This window comes from Aulonocara sp. 'chitande type north' Nkhata Bay, linkage group LG5 (assembly GCF_057382095.1).
Source record: "Aulonocara sp. 'chitande type north' Nkhata Bay isolate Kocher_YH1m ecotype deep benthic linkage group LG5, A_spYH_male_GT1.1, whole genome shotgun sequence".
NCBI lineage: Eukaryota > Metazoa > Chordata > Actinopteri > Cichliformes > Cichlidae > Aulonocara > Aulonocara sp. 'chitande type north' Nkhata Bay.
Genome location: NC_141348.1, coordinates 17,564,545 through 17,579,480, shown reverse-complemented (window position 1 = coordinate 17,579,480; position 14,936 = coordinate 17,564,545). Strand labels below are relative to the sequence as shown.

General features: G+C 42.2%; 1 protein-coding gene across 2 annotated transcripts in view; it reads right to left on the bottom strand.

The window, feature by feature from the left end:
- Positions 1-13,500, bottom strand: part of ptpra (protein tyrosine phosphatase receptor type A) — a 31,029-nt gene extending 17,529 nt beyond the window's left edge. For both annotated transcript variants that reach the window (XM_086291721.1, XM_086291722.1), the window contains exons 1-2: positions 13,063-13,500; positions 213-258 (exon numbers count right to left, since the gene is read on the bottom strand). In XM_086291721.1, coding sequence (XP_086147847.1) covers positions 213-233 — 21 coding nt within the window. In that variant the 5' untranslated portion in view covers positions 234-258; positions 13,063-13,500. The remainder of the gene's footprint in view (positions 1-212; positions 259-13,062) is intronic.
- Positions 13,501-14,936: the final 1,436 nt, after the last annotated feature.

Below are 14,936 nucleotides of genomic sequence, written 5' to 3'. Positions count from 1 at the left end.
ACACACACACACACACACACACGAGACAAAATCCTATTAGTGGAAAAAACAAAACTGAAAATGATTGATTTTTTTTTCAAAAGATAAAGGTTTGGTTGTTCTATAATCCATTATGTATTTTATAATCTTCCATCCTAATCCAACATGCTATTTGTTTGCAAAGAAAAAAAAACAAATAAAAACTTTGATGACGTGGGCTTGTGTGTGTTTACCTGAAGAAGCGTAGTTGGCATCAATCACTCATCCGCACAGCCTGGTCTGAAGAAAAAAAAAAAAAAAAAAAGAACAGTTTAGAACGACAAGCAGATCCTTCCCCTCAATCATTTCCCTTCTTTTAAACTAAAAAACTGCAACATGTTTTGGTAATACTGCTTCCCCTATCATCCACCACGACATCCTGCCTCTGCTCTGCAAAGGCTGTTAAACAACCGTACGTAAACTAGTTATTTGTTTAAATTGCTATTTTTTTGTAATTCACAAACATGCTAGTTTTTTCACCTGTGCTCACTGTTTTTCATGCTTGAAGCCCCTTTCTCTGTATATACGAAGCAGCACTGAGCAGTGGAGAACTCAGCAAAGTGAAGGTAATGTTACAAACTTATTACCAAACTAAAAGTGCATTAAAATCGAATCTATGATGACAAAATGACAGGGGAGAATGACTCTTTCACATTCTCTTTGCTGCTGCTGTAAAGCTGATGGGATGAAGTGATAAAGCAGCAGTGCAGTGCTTACCACTGCCCCGTCACACAGGAAGGTTCTGGGTTTGCTCGTCAGCTGAGGCCTTTTTGTGTTAAGTTGGTGTGTTCTCTCTATGTGCCCGTGTGGGTTTTCACCGGGCATGTCTGCTTCCTTCTAGAGTCCAAAGACATGCCTGTTAGGTTAACTGGTGATTCCAAATTGGTTGTAGGTGTGGATTTGAGCATGAATGGTTGTCTGTCTCCTTGGTGATCTGTCCAGGGAGTAACCCACCTCTTGCTTGATGTCACCTGGGACAAGCTCGAAAACCCCGGGGGCATGAGCTGAAGTTAAGAAATATTTTCATTGTTATCAGAAGCTAAATCTCAGCTGTCTAAATGAATGATTCAAAGAGAGCTGCAGTTAAAATGTTTTTACAGAACACTTTCTGCAGCTCGACACGGGGATAGTTTACTCCACTGAGGACAAACACGGTTACCTGTAATATCTGAAAAACTGTATTATTAGTATGTTTATTTCAATGATACCATGTTCAGATCTGTGTACAGTTGTGTTTAAAAGAAAGCTTTCACAGCACTCTGTCTTGTCAAAAACTCAGTGCACCCTTACTGCTTCCATAGGAATAAAGAGAGTAAGTAATTCCTAATCAGATGAAGTTGATTATCTGAGGATCAATAAGCATGACCACCTTCAAAAAAGCTGATTTTGGCAGTTTAAATGACTGGCGCATTTAGAGTTGTTTTAACACAACGCTACAGTCTTCCCAAGAGTGGACGTCCCAGCAAATTCACCCCAAGGCCAGACTGAGCAGTGCAAAATTACAGGCAGAGAAACTGCAAAAAACCCAGCGCTACATCTCTGAAGCTACGGGCGGAGGTAACATTGCACATAAAAGTTTGCGTACTTGTACGAACATATGATCTTGTTTGGAAGGGTCGCCAGAAGAAAGTCGGTTCTTGCTAAAAAGAACATTGTAGGCTTGCAAAGTTGCAAGATGTCTGGAGCAATGTCCTTTGGACAGATGAGAGCAAAAGCTGAGATGTTTGGCTATCATGCACTGTGCCACATTTGGTAAAAATCACATAACAAGTGTCAAACCGGTGGTGGAGGGGTGATCATTTGGACTTCTTTTACCTGTAAGGTTAAGCCAGAACTCCTCTGTACTTTGACAAAGTATTCTAGAGTCAAATTTGAAGTTACCCGACTCAAAATTGGGCCGTGCAACAGGACTATGATCCCAAACACAGCAGCAAATCTCTGACAGAATAACAGAAAAAGAAAAAAAATCAGTGTTGCAATGGCTCAGTCAAAGCCTACACGTTAAAAGAGTTGCGCATAAACAAAAGCTCACAAACCTCAATGAACTGAAGCAACACTGTAAAGACGAATGGACCAAAACTCCCCCGCAACAATGTGAGAAACCGATAACATCACACAGAAAATGATTACATCAAGCTGTTACTGCTGGTTCTACAAGTTATTGAATCATAGGGTGGAGTGGACTCTGTGCAGTCAGTTGAGCATTCAAAAACTAAGCAGGATTGATGCTGAATTGGTGTCACACTTTAATTCTTGCTACAAATGTTCTCAAACTGAATACTGAGTGAACGGTGAATAAAAGGCCAGAATGCAGACAGATGTGAAGAAGGCAGAGGCCGAGTGGTTGGTTGGGTCGACTGTCATTCTTCTGCGTTATCGCAGAGACTGACTGAGCTGTGATAATCTCTGAATCTAATCCCACGGTCTTGACCTTTGAATAATCCAGCCCATCTGCCTGTGCTTACAGAGATACTTGTACCAGCCAACAGAGCCAAACACTGCAGCGCTACCACACAAACCACCGCTTTAAATCACAGATTATTGCATCACAGGGCAGAGAATAAATTGGGCTCTAAAAGCTATAATTGAGCCAGTTGCCAATATTCTGCTGTTTTGAACTAAGCTCATTCATTGCAGTACTTACATTCTGGTTTGAGCACACCACTCTGGCTACAGTTAAAAATGGGACATGATAAGCAAGTAATGCGGTCAATGTGGATGCTATTAATCTACAAATCCACTTGTTGCTCTCCCTTTCTCACTTTCAACCAACTACTTAGCCAACAAATGCCTGCTTTCAGGAAAAAAAACGATCCAAAGAAAAGCTATATCACATGTTAAATTATGTCACTCATAACTCAAAGAGCATATCCTGTCTGGTCAAGTAGTCAGAAAAACAAAACTCCCTGTTAATACATCTTTGACCTAAGCCCATAAACACTACCTTACCCTGTTCTCCTCCAGTACTCAAAAAAGAGCCTTCAAATATAGCAGACAGGATGATTGATACCAGTCTGTGTGAAGCAGCGTTCTACCAGATCAATTTGATGAGATGCACTAAGATTAGTAATGTACTCGTGACTCATTGCTTTCTGTATGCTATCCACCGAGGCTGCATGACGTGTCACTGTGCTGGTGTAAGTGATATATGCCAGTCCTGCTGCTAACCTCACTTCACAGATGCTGCAGGTGCCTGAGAGGTTTTTATCTAGAGGCAGTGTAGCTGCAGGACTACAATAGCCTAAGGTGACATTTTAATGTATTTTAGCCTCTTGAGCAGTTGTTCCAGTGTGTAGGTGTAAATGCATGCAATTCCTTCTCAGAAGACTCATGTGTTGGTAGAAGACATCATTAATTTAACACGCACTGGGAAAGAGCTTCTATTTGTGCCACTTTTAGATTCTATGCAGGCAGAGCCATTTATTAAAAAGATACGCTAGGTGATGGACAGGGTTGGTGTCCTTACTCAAAAACAGTAATGCATTACAAATTACTTGTTACTTTTTTTTAAAAAGTAATGCAGTATGTTAATGAATCATTTGTTACAATACTCATTATGTTATTTTTGTATTAAGGCCTTTATACACATGCAAATATTTCACAATGTGTTCAGTTGGTAAGGGCCTAGATAATTACTAGTTAAGAATATAAGGCTTAGACTACAATCCTCCCTATTAACACAAACCCCTATGCTAAAGAGGAGATAAATATAATTATTTTCGTGTTTAAGTTGGACCACAATGCTGAAAACACAAAGCAGTTGAAAACCAGAGCAAAAAGACTACTCGTAATTCTACTGTAGATATATGTACAGGTAGGAATAGGAATAATACTACAAGACTGAGTGATCTTCACTGCCTTTGTTACCTGTTGAAGGCCAGACTGGCTGCTGGGCTGGGGTTGGCATGCACTCAGCTTTAGCATCACTCTGGACTGTTTGCTAGATTTGTGTCACCATGCCGTCAGTGCAGATGCTTGCAAAGAGCTGCTGTTGTGTCAACACTATAATGCTGTTGTTTCTGTCCTGGATGCAGTTTGCACTTTAGCGTCTCGTTCTTCTCCTTTCATACGCTAAAAATAAGAGTAACGTCCACAACGTCACTTTCAGTGTGCTTTTAGTGTTCAATTAATTAGCTGTGTACTTGAATTAATAAAGAGGACACTGCAGCTTAAATTAGTCAGTCATGTGGTGCCTTGACAAGACACTAATGTCTCAAAATGTCTGATAAACATCGTCTTACTGTAACACCATTACTGACAACGTATGACAAGCTCCTGCTTAAAACAAAACGCAGCAGCTCACCACTCCTATTTGATTTGATATTTCACAAACACATTTGACTGACAAAGCATTTTTTAATTCTCAGTCTGCCTTCTTTAGAGCCAGCCTGCTGCTCAGCAGTAAATATCTTTCCAACAGTTTCATCATACTATTCCCTGCAGAGGCAACATGTACATACACATACACATCTATTAGAGAATGAATAGCGCAAAAGGTAGTCATGCAGTTCCTGCTCGCCTTACTTTGGGCTTGTGTTGTGCAGCCATGTGAGTATTTTTCAGACAAGGCAGAGCACTTAGAGCTAGCCCTTTACAGTGGCCACTGTTTGGAAGAGCTGTCCTACAGCAAAGTGAAAGCCGCCACAGCTTCCTTAAGACTATGACACGCAACATAAAATCAATAGATTGACTGGTGGGAATAAAAATACAACGCAGAAATGTGTCAGCACACCCTCTTCCTTTTTAACTCCATTAAATAATGGGATGTTTTTTTTTACTCTTTTAAAAGATATACTTTTGATTTAGCTTTAGAAATAAAAGAACTATGAGAACCAACTGCACTGGCTGGAATGATCCTTAGATAAAAAGGACTTTGTTTTAAAAAAGTATCAATAAACTGACTTTTTCCACTCGGACTACATTTTTTAATTATTCTCTGACTAGTCGAATATTGCATGTTTTCTTATCAACATTAGGCATTTCCAATTATGTGTCATATGAGACAAAATGAGTCTGGGGCAGAAAAACTTTGGCCTCCACAGAATGCTGAGCACCCATGTGTGCCGGCACACGCCCAGATTAAATTTAGATTGACTCGATATGAAAACTTTCAGGTCTGAGAACTTCAATCAGAGCACTATTTCATAGAACAAACGAACAGTTTGGCACCAACGCTCCTTACGCAACGTTAGCTGCTAGAACATTAGCCTTGGAGAGAGAGAGATGTAATGTTGATGAAATGGACAAATTTGTAGTTAGGAAACTGAAATCCACTAGTTCCAGTTCCACCAGTGCTCATCAGTTAACACTGACAGATAACACAAAAGAAGAGAATGACTTGTATAAAACTAGCTGAGAAATTAAATTTCTCTACATAGCTTTAAACTCCATGAAAAAAAGTGTCCTCTGAGATCTGTGCTACAGCTATAAATATGAGTACCCTGCTTCTATTATCAACACATGATCAAGGTTTGTAAGATGGTAGCTTTTGTGTAAGATGGCTTTTCAAGTTGCTGCTGCTAGCATTGTTCCTTCTATGTCTGCTAGAATAGCTTTGTTGGCTACATTATTCTGTCTTCAGTGTCAAGGATTGGCGATTTGAATGAAACCAGATGCACAGTTCAATTTGATCCAGTTGCTAAACCTGTATGCTAAGGATATACCAGAGTTGCAGTCATGGCTAATTTGTAAGGATAGCAAGTGAGTCTCTCATGATATCCTAAACGTGTTTACTGAAATTATGTCCCGTGATGTTTTGAGAATGCTAATTAAATAAAGTCTCCAGAGTATTTCTCTGTGATTATGGAACAGAAAGCTGACATTGCAGTCAAAGAGCAGGTGTCACATTTTGTGAGTAAAAAATTGGGGGTAGAAGAAACCAAAAACCAATACCCTTTTAGTTGTTTAAGATAACCTTATAGATTCTTAATGGCAGCCAGCAAATGTAGGGGACAGTGCTATGACGGTACATAAAATATCTTGTATTTAAAACTGATGAGCATGTTCTTTGGGGTTGTAATCAGGTGACTTATTTGGCCACTTAATATCTCATTCCTTTGTTTTGGGTCACTATCTATTTGCTAGTGCTGTGCAATCAGTCTGGCTTAATCTAAGCAGAGAGCATAACCCTGTACACTTCTGAATTCATTCTGCTTCTTCTATCAGCAGTCACATCATCAACGCACAGTAGTACCACAGTAGCGGTAGTGCCAGCCATACATGCTTAAATGGAAGAAAATGGATGGATGGAAGAACTGTGCCAGCTGTTTAAGATATTTATCTACAAAGTCTAATCTGGCCTTCCTGTTCTTGAGTCTTTTTTCTTTTGCACCTAGTTAGAAACACTTTGTATTTACATTCATGAAGGCACCTCTTAGCTTGGTCAAGACTTGGTCAGATGTTGTGAAATTATTTTTTTTAACAATGGAAATAATTCAGTCATCATGCACTTTAGTCATCTTATATGGCCTTTCAGACCTTTTGGTGCTGCTGAGCTGGCAAATGCATTCATTCAATTAAGAATGCATCACATTGTTATTTGGCCACTCCTAAAGTTTCTTGCTGTCTGTCTCTCCAGCTTTATTATGTGTATTCGGCTTGATGAAGGTTTCCTTCACTTCCACTGGAATCTCTTTAAGTCTCATATTTACAAGTACAGTGAAGATCTATCTATCTATCTATCTAAACATACATATATGAATGATAATATACTGAACTCTGAGAAACTGTGCAAGCAAGTCAAAGCCTTATAATGACACATACAATTCTGTCTACAGTCAAGCGCAGGCAGACCTAATAAGAGAGCAATCGTACAGTTGTGAAAGAGCTGGGCTGTTGCCATGCAATTTCATTCACACAGTGAAAGGAGCATTTATAGGTAAAATATAAAGGAAGTCCAATATTACATCTCCATGACAACCACAGGCCAAAATCAATGCAAGGTAGTCATTTGATATGGCAAGTTCTTGCTCATGGTTGAGGACTTCAGTGATGGTTTTGTATTTACATGTGACCTTAGGGTCATATAGGTTATTACTATATTTTTCAACTGCAGGAATATAAATGTATGAATAGAAAAAGAAGAATCCCTAGCAGTTGCTGATCACACCTTTTATCTAAAGTAGATGTGACTGAAACCACAGTCGAGACTGCTCGTTTTATCAATGTGTTAACGGGACAAGACTGTTGTGATTCAGATGCCAGGGAGCGAGTTGCAGATTTTTTCTGTGTGTGGAAAAGACTGTGTTAGTGACATCAAGTACAGTAGCATCAGCTCTAGTGTGACCACATTTTTTTACTTTTTAGTTCTCTTTGTTTTTGCCACTGAGAGCAGGGGGACTGGTGCTATGCTGAAAGTGATATCAAAATAACTACTCACATTCCAATCCCATCTAATTAATGGAAGGCATTGGAGGACTAAAAGACACTCATCTTTTATATTATTTTTAAAAATAATTGTATTTAGGATTCAATATATTTTAAAAGGTAAGCGCTTGACCCCTGTACCACACAGAGCCTAGACCTCAACGACAGGACACCAGCAGCAGAGTCAAGGGAATTCACCATTCATGGCTTTCTCACAAGGCTTCCAGCTTCACAAGTTTCTGCACTGCTTGTCTGTCTGTTTCCATTCATAGCATATTAATACTGTTTCTATGTCCTCAGAGGGAGGGGGTCTGGGGTAACTGAACTACTGTGAATGCTTCTCTTCACGGGAGACTGAAGTAGGTCTAAGTCAAGGCCGCTAGGACTCATGCTCTAAAACAGACCACAGATTATATGTCCCCAGTGCCACATACAACAGCCACAATCCTCTGGACTTCCCTTTTTGAGGGATACTACTCCCTGCTGGTGTGGTTTGTGTTCCTGTTGGCTTCATTCACAAGCTGGTGAGTTGATGAAAAGATGAAGAGAAGCATGGGGTTACTATTCTGGCTAATCATAAGGGCAAGAGAGACTGCTGTGTCTGTTATTAAGCCTGTAATGATCATTTGGTTCCATTAGGCTGGAAGGATCAAGAAAACTAACTTGTTTCAATGAGTGAAAGTGGTGAGTCAGTGAAGCTCTGCTCTGTGTCTAATTCGTTGTGGGGTTTCTCACAGAGCATGCCAGGGGCCTCTCAAGCTTTCCCACATTGGACACAGAGAGGATGTGGAGGCGCAAAGCATGGTCTCCCCACAAAAGCCACTGTGACCTTGAAGAGTGGTGCAGGGCCAAATGGACAGCTCAAGGGCCACAATGAAACTCGATTCACTTCTGCCCTTTGAAACTTAAACACCAAAACCGATTTGTAGATCCAGCATGCATCTGAAGCAGGCATGAAATCAGATTTTTTTTTTTTTGGGCACTGCACTACGTACCGGTATATAAAAACCATCAAGCCCCAAAAGTTGGCACTGAATGAGAACTTCACACTGTTAGTCTTGCTTACCTAACCGTTTTAAAAGATAATAAATCTCTGTATTTAAAACCTATTTTTAAACAGCTTTAGACTATATTTTATTGCTCCTGTGCAGCTGTTGGGAGGCAGAAAACATTTATCTTTGTAGTTGTTGGTGCCAACACTCATATCATATATAAAGCAGTGAAGGATGTAAGCTGATTTTATAACTAATTAACAGGAGTAATAAAAAAGAAAAGTACAGTTACTTGGGGCTGTAACAGTCATACCGACCTATGAATCATTCAAGCATATAAAAGGCACGTAACTCAAGGGACGACCAGTGTTGTGCTACACATTACCAAGAACTCATACACTTACTGATACGCTTATTAACAGCTGGTCCGCCCCCCCCCAAAAAAATCAGTCTGTTAGGCATTAAATTGTTTTGTACCAACAACATAAGTGCCAAAGTTTTATTGAAGAATTAAAGGTGGTCACACCAAACAGCGGTCCCCAACCTTTTTTGCAACACGGACCGGTTTATGCCCGACAATATTTTCACGGACTGGCCTTTAAGGTGTCACGGATAAATACAACAAAATAAAACTAGTACCGGTACCGAAAAAAAAATTTATTCATAACACACGTGAAAAGACCCAGGAAAACCGAGTTAATGATAAAAATGGTAACAAAATAAAGCTGAAAACTGATAAAAACCCTGAAAACCATACATTTCACACCTGAGCCTCAACTCTCGCGGCCCGGTACCAAACGACTCACGGACCAGTACCGGTCCGAGGCCTGGGGGTTGGGGACCGCTCACTTTTCAAGTTTGTTAGAGCTGTTTTATGTCCTATGTATTAAGAAATGAGAGGCAGCTGTAGTCCCGTATTTGTATAGGCAGATTTTACAGTAGATGTTCTTCCTGATGAAAAACACCCATCCCACTAGTTTATATCTCCTCCCAGTCTCAAAGCAGGAATCTGATGTGTAATATGTTAACCACTACACCACAGGACCACACTTTTCATTCTTAAATAATGAACATCATACAATACAGTAGAGCCTGTTCTCCTAAGTGACCACTTAGTTATATACAACTCACACATCTGTGTGTGTGTGTGTGTGTGTGTGTGTGTGTGTGTGTGTGTGTGTGTAGGGGTTGCTGTGAGGACATCCTGCTGCGTTCCGTCATTATACAAGCTTGGTCTGATGTCTGAGGTCGCCAAATTTGAGCTGAAGGTTTGATTCTTACATGTTTTCTTTATAATACAACATAGGGGGTATAGAATTTAATAACACCCCATAAAATTGACCTTAACCAGGTGTCAAGTTAAAGGCCCCTCTATCCACATTTGCTGCTGAGCCGATACCATCTGTTGATGATAGTAAAATGTAGACACACGTATACAAAGGAGTAAATACAGAAAACAGCCCCCATCAATGAGTAGGCTATTACTGCATTAGAAATTACTCATTTACTTTTACTGATGTTTTACTCTGTGGTCAAGTTGCGGATAATTTCAATACATTTTATGTCCTATTGATTTATTCCCTTTAAGCTCTTTAATTTAATTTTGTCACATGACAACAAAACCATAAAGCAGTTATTGGAACATCCAGAAAAAAATCTTAAGGAAAGGAAATATTTAAGGAAAAAAAAGCTCTAATTTGCAATATATAAGTAAATAAACATCTCCATGATCGGTTAAGTACTGCTTATACAAAAAAATACACATATACAGGTTTACATGCACAGGGTGGCATTGCTCAATTTCCCAGCAACACTTGCCAACTATCCCTTGGTTATTTTGGATCTCTATCAATGGAAACCCAAAATGACAGCTCTGATATCTGAAGTAGTCATCCTACTGCAGCCGTCCCCTCCTTTTCCTCTGAAAGATAACAAAACCATCTAAGATAATAACATAATCACCGGGGACTTGACTTCAAAGCAACATCATGACTTGGCTTCTCTTTAAAATCCATTTTGTCCAGCTTCACCTTTAGGTGGTGCACTGAAAAACTACTCACTTGCTTACAGGCTCTCTGAGCACTCCCCCCCTTCTTCCAGAGCAGGACAAAACAAGTCTTGTTGGCAGGCCGATGGCAAATATTAATACATATAGCTTCAGTGTGAATCATAGGCACTCATTTGAAATAAAGTGAAAACCTAACACAACATAAATGTGCAACATGGCTCCAAATTCTTGCTTTTTATGAACAGAAATCACACACAAAAAAGTTTTAAACCCAATTACTGGCTATAATAACACATATGCCATATGAGGAAAAAAAGGTATTCATGTAGCTGTAGTTACAGTACTGCAGTACAGCCAAGAGTAATCCTTTATGTTGATTTCTAACATCCCCCAAAAGGGAGAAACAACACTGCTTTAACACACTATGGTGGAAAAGGAAGGTGGCAACCAGATCCTCCTGACTGACGTGGACCCACGTGAGCTTACAAAAATCAAAAGAACCTCTTTGCACATCCAAAGTACTTTTCCATGTACAAAAACACCCACTGTTAATCGTTGCTATGAGCGTGAGCGACCAGAAACACCAGTCAGCCGGAATCAAGAAGATTTTAAAGAAACATTTGACTAAATAACTTGAAGATATTACATAATTACTATTTCCATTCAGCAGAGAGGCAGGGCAAAGCTGAAGGATGTTCGATGGCGTCCTTTCTAGCCAGGCACAATATTTAGTCAGTCATTAGTAATCACACAGGTTCATTTCCTGTATTGTGGAATAAATGTCATTAAGATCCAATTGACATATCGCATGTAGCTCCAATCAGGCCCCTGTAATGCATCATAATCCTCTAAATGGAGCAGTGTTTATCCCGCGAGAGGCTGAATTACAGTGCTCTTCCTCAGCAAAACATACAGGGCCCACAGGTGGAAACAAAAATATACCTCCAGCCCCACCCAAAAAGCAAACTCATAATATTGTGTCAGAGCCCTGAAATTGTGAAATTTCACAACACACGGGCCATTATTTTAAACACCCACTCATTGACACTCGACGCAAAGTTCCCACAAAGTGATTTCAAGCTATACTTATTTTATTTTTAGTAACTAGGCCAATCGTGAAAAATGTGGTGCGAGGATGATCACTCCACTTCCTCTGCTAAAACTCTGACAGCATCCCAACAAGACAGAAATAACTCGTTTTTTTCTCTCTCCTTAGAATAGGTGCAAAGATATATACAGGCATAGTGAGCACGATTCTAACAGCCCTGCCTTTTTCTGCCGCATTGCCAAAGCAAACTTTTTCCCTCTTTTCACAATACGGCTTTCAAGGTGCTGGTGATGTTTGACAGGCAGATATGATGTTACAGTTTTTTGGTTTGGTTTGTTTTTTAATGGGGTACAGGGTGAAAGGTGAATATGTTCAGGCCTGACAGACAGAGGTCAGGATAAGCCGGAGAGAAGATTCACAGGAGTTGGGAGGTTTTGTGCACTGAGATCGTCCTAACATGACATGACGGCTTCAAGTGAAGCTGAATGCCTGCTGTGGGGAGGCACACATGGTGAAGCATGGTGTATAGATATGTGCCACAGTTCAGTGAACTGAACCAAGCATTATAAGCGGAGCTTCAGGCTGACATTCTGTAGCAGAGGCTTTTCCCAGAAATGACAAGGAAGTCTCTGCCATGTCCGATCAGCCTGACGATGTTCCTCTCCCTCTCTCTGCTCTGACTTTGAGGCTTTCACACTCTTTCGCTGATGCTCAGCTCGGCTGCAGCAGTTATGCCACCGATGTTTAATGTCAATTCCCACTACTGGCAATGACAAGCGAACCCTTACAACAAGATCCGTGTTCTGATGAGCTGGGAATCACGAATCACTGCTCAAGTCTGAGTAGAGGATTGAAATAATAATAATTTTAAAAAGCCATCAACACCCACACGACTAAAATTGTATGCTTGGATACACCCAAAGCTTAGAAAGAGAGAGGACTATTATTAATAATTAAAAAAAGAAAAAAGTTTGGGAAAGCACACATGTGAGACCCCCATCTTGAAGAGGTGAGGAAACACAAAGCAGCCGCTGTGATGTGACAGAGCATACACGTTAACGTCAGGGCGACCTAATTCCTGTTGTGGGTCGCATGAAGCCCCCCTTGCTCCTCCACCCAGCCAGCTCCACTCCCTCCCTCCCTGAACGTGTAATAACAAAGCGTTGATCAATAAAGTGTACTTTCCAGTGAGGCAACCCTGGAACCCCCTCTCCCCGCCACTCCACCCCCTCTTTGTTCCAGCGTAAGCGCAACAGCATCTGTGTTGGCACAACAAAACCAACTTCTTAAATGTTGTCGCACTCTCTCTTAAAGCTTCCCCCCTCCCCTCCTTTCTTCGGAGTCCCCTCTCGCCAAAATTTCCCTCCCTGCCTCCGAGCTACTTCTGAAATGTTCAGGCGTTACAGGGAGGCTCACAACTCATTAAACGCCGCGCTGCTCCGTGGACGAGCCCCCCCCCCCCCAATCGATAACGGCATCATGTAACGTAAAAAGCGGGAGGAAGGGGGGGACGGGGACGGAAAGTGCTCGTTTGAGGGTGACACAATGTTACAACACGGGGAAACATGCTCGTAGAGCGACATTGTAACAAGTGGGATTCTGCTTTGCGCAACAAAAACAAGAAAACTCACCACAACTCCTGTAGAGCCCAAAGGAAACCGGAGGGGGAGGCGAGAGAAGAAGAAGGGGGGAAAAAATGAAAGCCAAGTGGGAATTTATCCTGTCTTCCACGTTTTCAACCCCGGCCCCTTTCTCCACACCCCAGGAACCAAGAGTGTGAGTGGGGTGGAGGTGGGGGGGACCAGGGTGATAGCAGAGGAGGGAAGCACGATCTGGGACGCACTGCCAACACTTCACAGTCAGTTTATCCGCTAAAGCCAGGGTAAAGAAAGCGCCCCCTCCAAAAAAATTAGAATTTCGCCCTTCTGTAGCGTCTCTTCGGAGGGTATTTTCTTCGCCTTCTTGGATGTTAAATCCCAGGGTTTATCCGCTGTATCCGGGCGCGTCGGCCGACTATTCTAGTCCGCCATGTTGTGTGTCTGTCTGCATAGGAAGAATGGGAAGCGGGGAACGAATTCCCAGGCCTGGCCCCGTCTCTTCTCCGCTGTGTTTCTCTGTAGCCCGCAGCGACACCTGCTGGCCCAGATCCACTTTACACCTTCCACACTGCAGCGGCCCCCATCAGTGCTACTTAACACAGCATTGAGGGCCAGAGACCTGTTCTGATTGATGATAGACCACTTCATTTTTCCAATCTACATACATTTCAAAGGGAATTATCAGATTATTCTTTAAAGAGGCAAACCAGACGGAGTGAGTCCCCTTGTCCTCAAGGCCTGTGCCCCCCAGCTGTGTGGAGTCTTTCATAAACTGTTTATGCTGAGTCTGAGTCTGCAGAGGGTCCCGGTGATGTGGAAGACATCATGCCTCGTCCCTGTACCAAAGACGCCTCGTCCCAGTGGCCCCCAGGATTACAGGCCCGTGGCACTGACCTTCCACATCATGAAGACCCTGGAAAGGCTCATCCTGGACCAGCTGCGACCCATAGTAAGACCACATCTGGATCCCCTTCAGTTCGCTTATCAGCCTCGTCTCGGAACAGAGGACGCCATCATCTACCTGCTCAATCGTGTCTACACCCATCTGGACCAGCCGGCGAGCACTGTGAGGGTCATGTTTTTTGACTTTTCCAGTGCTTTCAACACCATCAGGCCGACCCTCCTGGGTGATAAGTTAGCAGCGATGCAGGTGGATGCTTCTCTGGTGTCCTGGATTGTTGATTACCTGACAGGAAGACCACAATATGTACGTCTCCCACAGTGTGTGTCTGACAAGGTGATTAGCAACACAGGGGCACCACAGGGGACTGTCCTCTCCCCCTTCCTCTTCACCCTCTACACCACAGACTTCAGCCACTGCACAGAGACCTGCCATCTTCAGAAGTTTTCTGATGACTCTGCGGTGGTTGGATGCATCAGCAGGGATGATGAGACAGAGTACCGGGCTGTGGTCGACTCCTTTGTCACGTGGTATGAGCAGAATCATCTGCAGCTCAACGTGGCAAAGACCAAGGAACTGATCGTGGACTTCAGGAAGACCAGGAAACACTTGACCCCTGTTTCAATCCAGGGGGTCAGTGTTGACATTGTGGAGGACTATAAATACCTTGGAGTACACATTGACAATAAACTGGACTGGGCTAAAAACACCACAGCACTTTACAGGAAGGGCCAGAGTCGTCTCTATTTTTTGAGGCGACTGAGGTCCTTCAACATCTGCCAGAAAATGCTGAGGATTTTCTATGAGTCTGTGGTGGCCAGTGCGATCCTCTATGCTGTTGCATGCTGGGGGAGCAGGCTGAGGGTCGCAGATGCCAACAGACTTAATAAACTAATCCGTAAGGCCAGCAATGTTGTGGGGATGGAGCTGGACTCCCTCAAGGTGGTGTCGGAGAGGCGGATGCTGTCCAAGATAAAGACAATGTTGGATAACACCTCCCACCCAC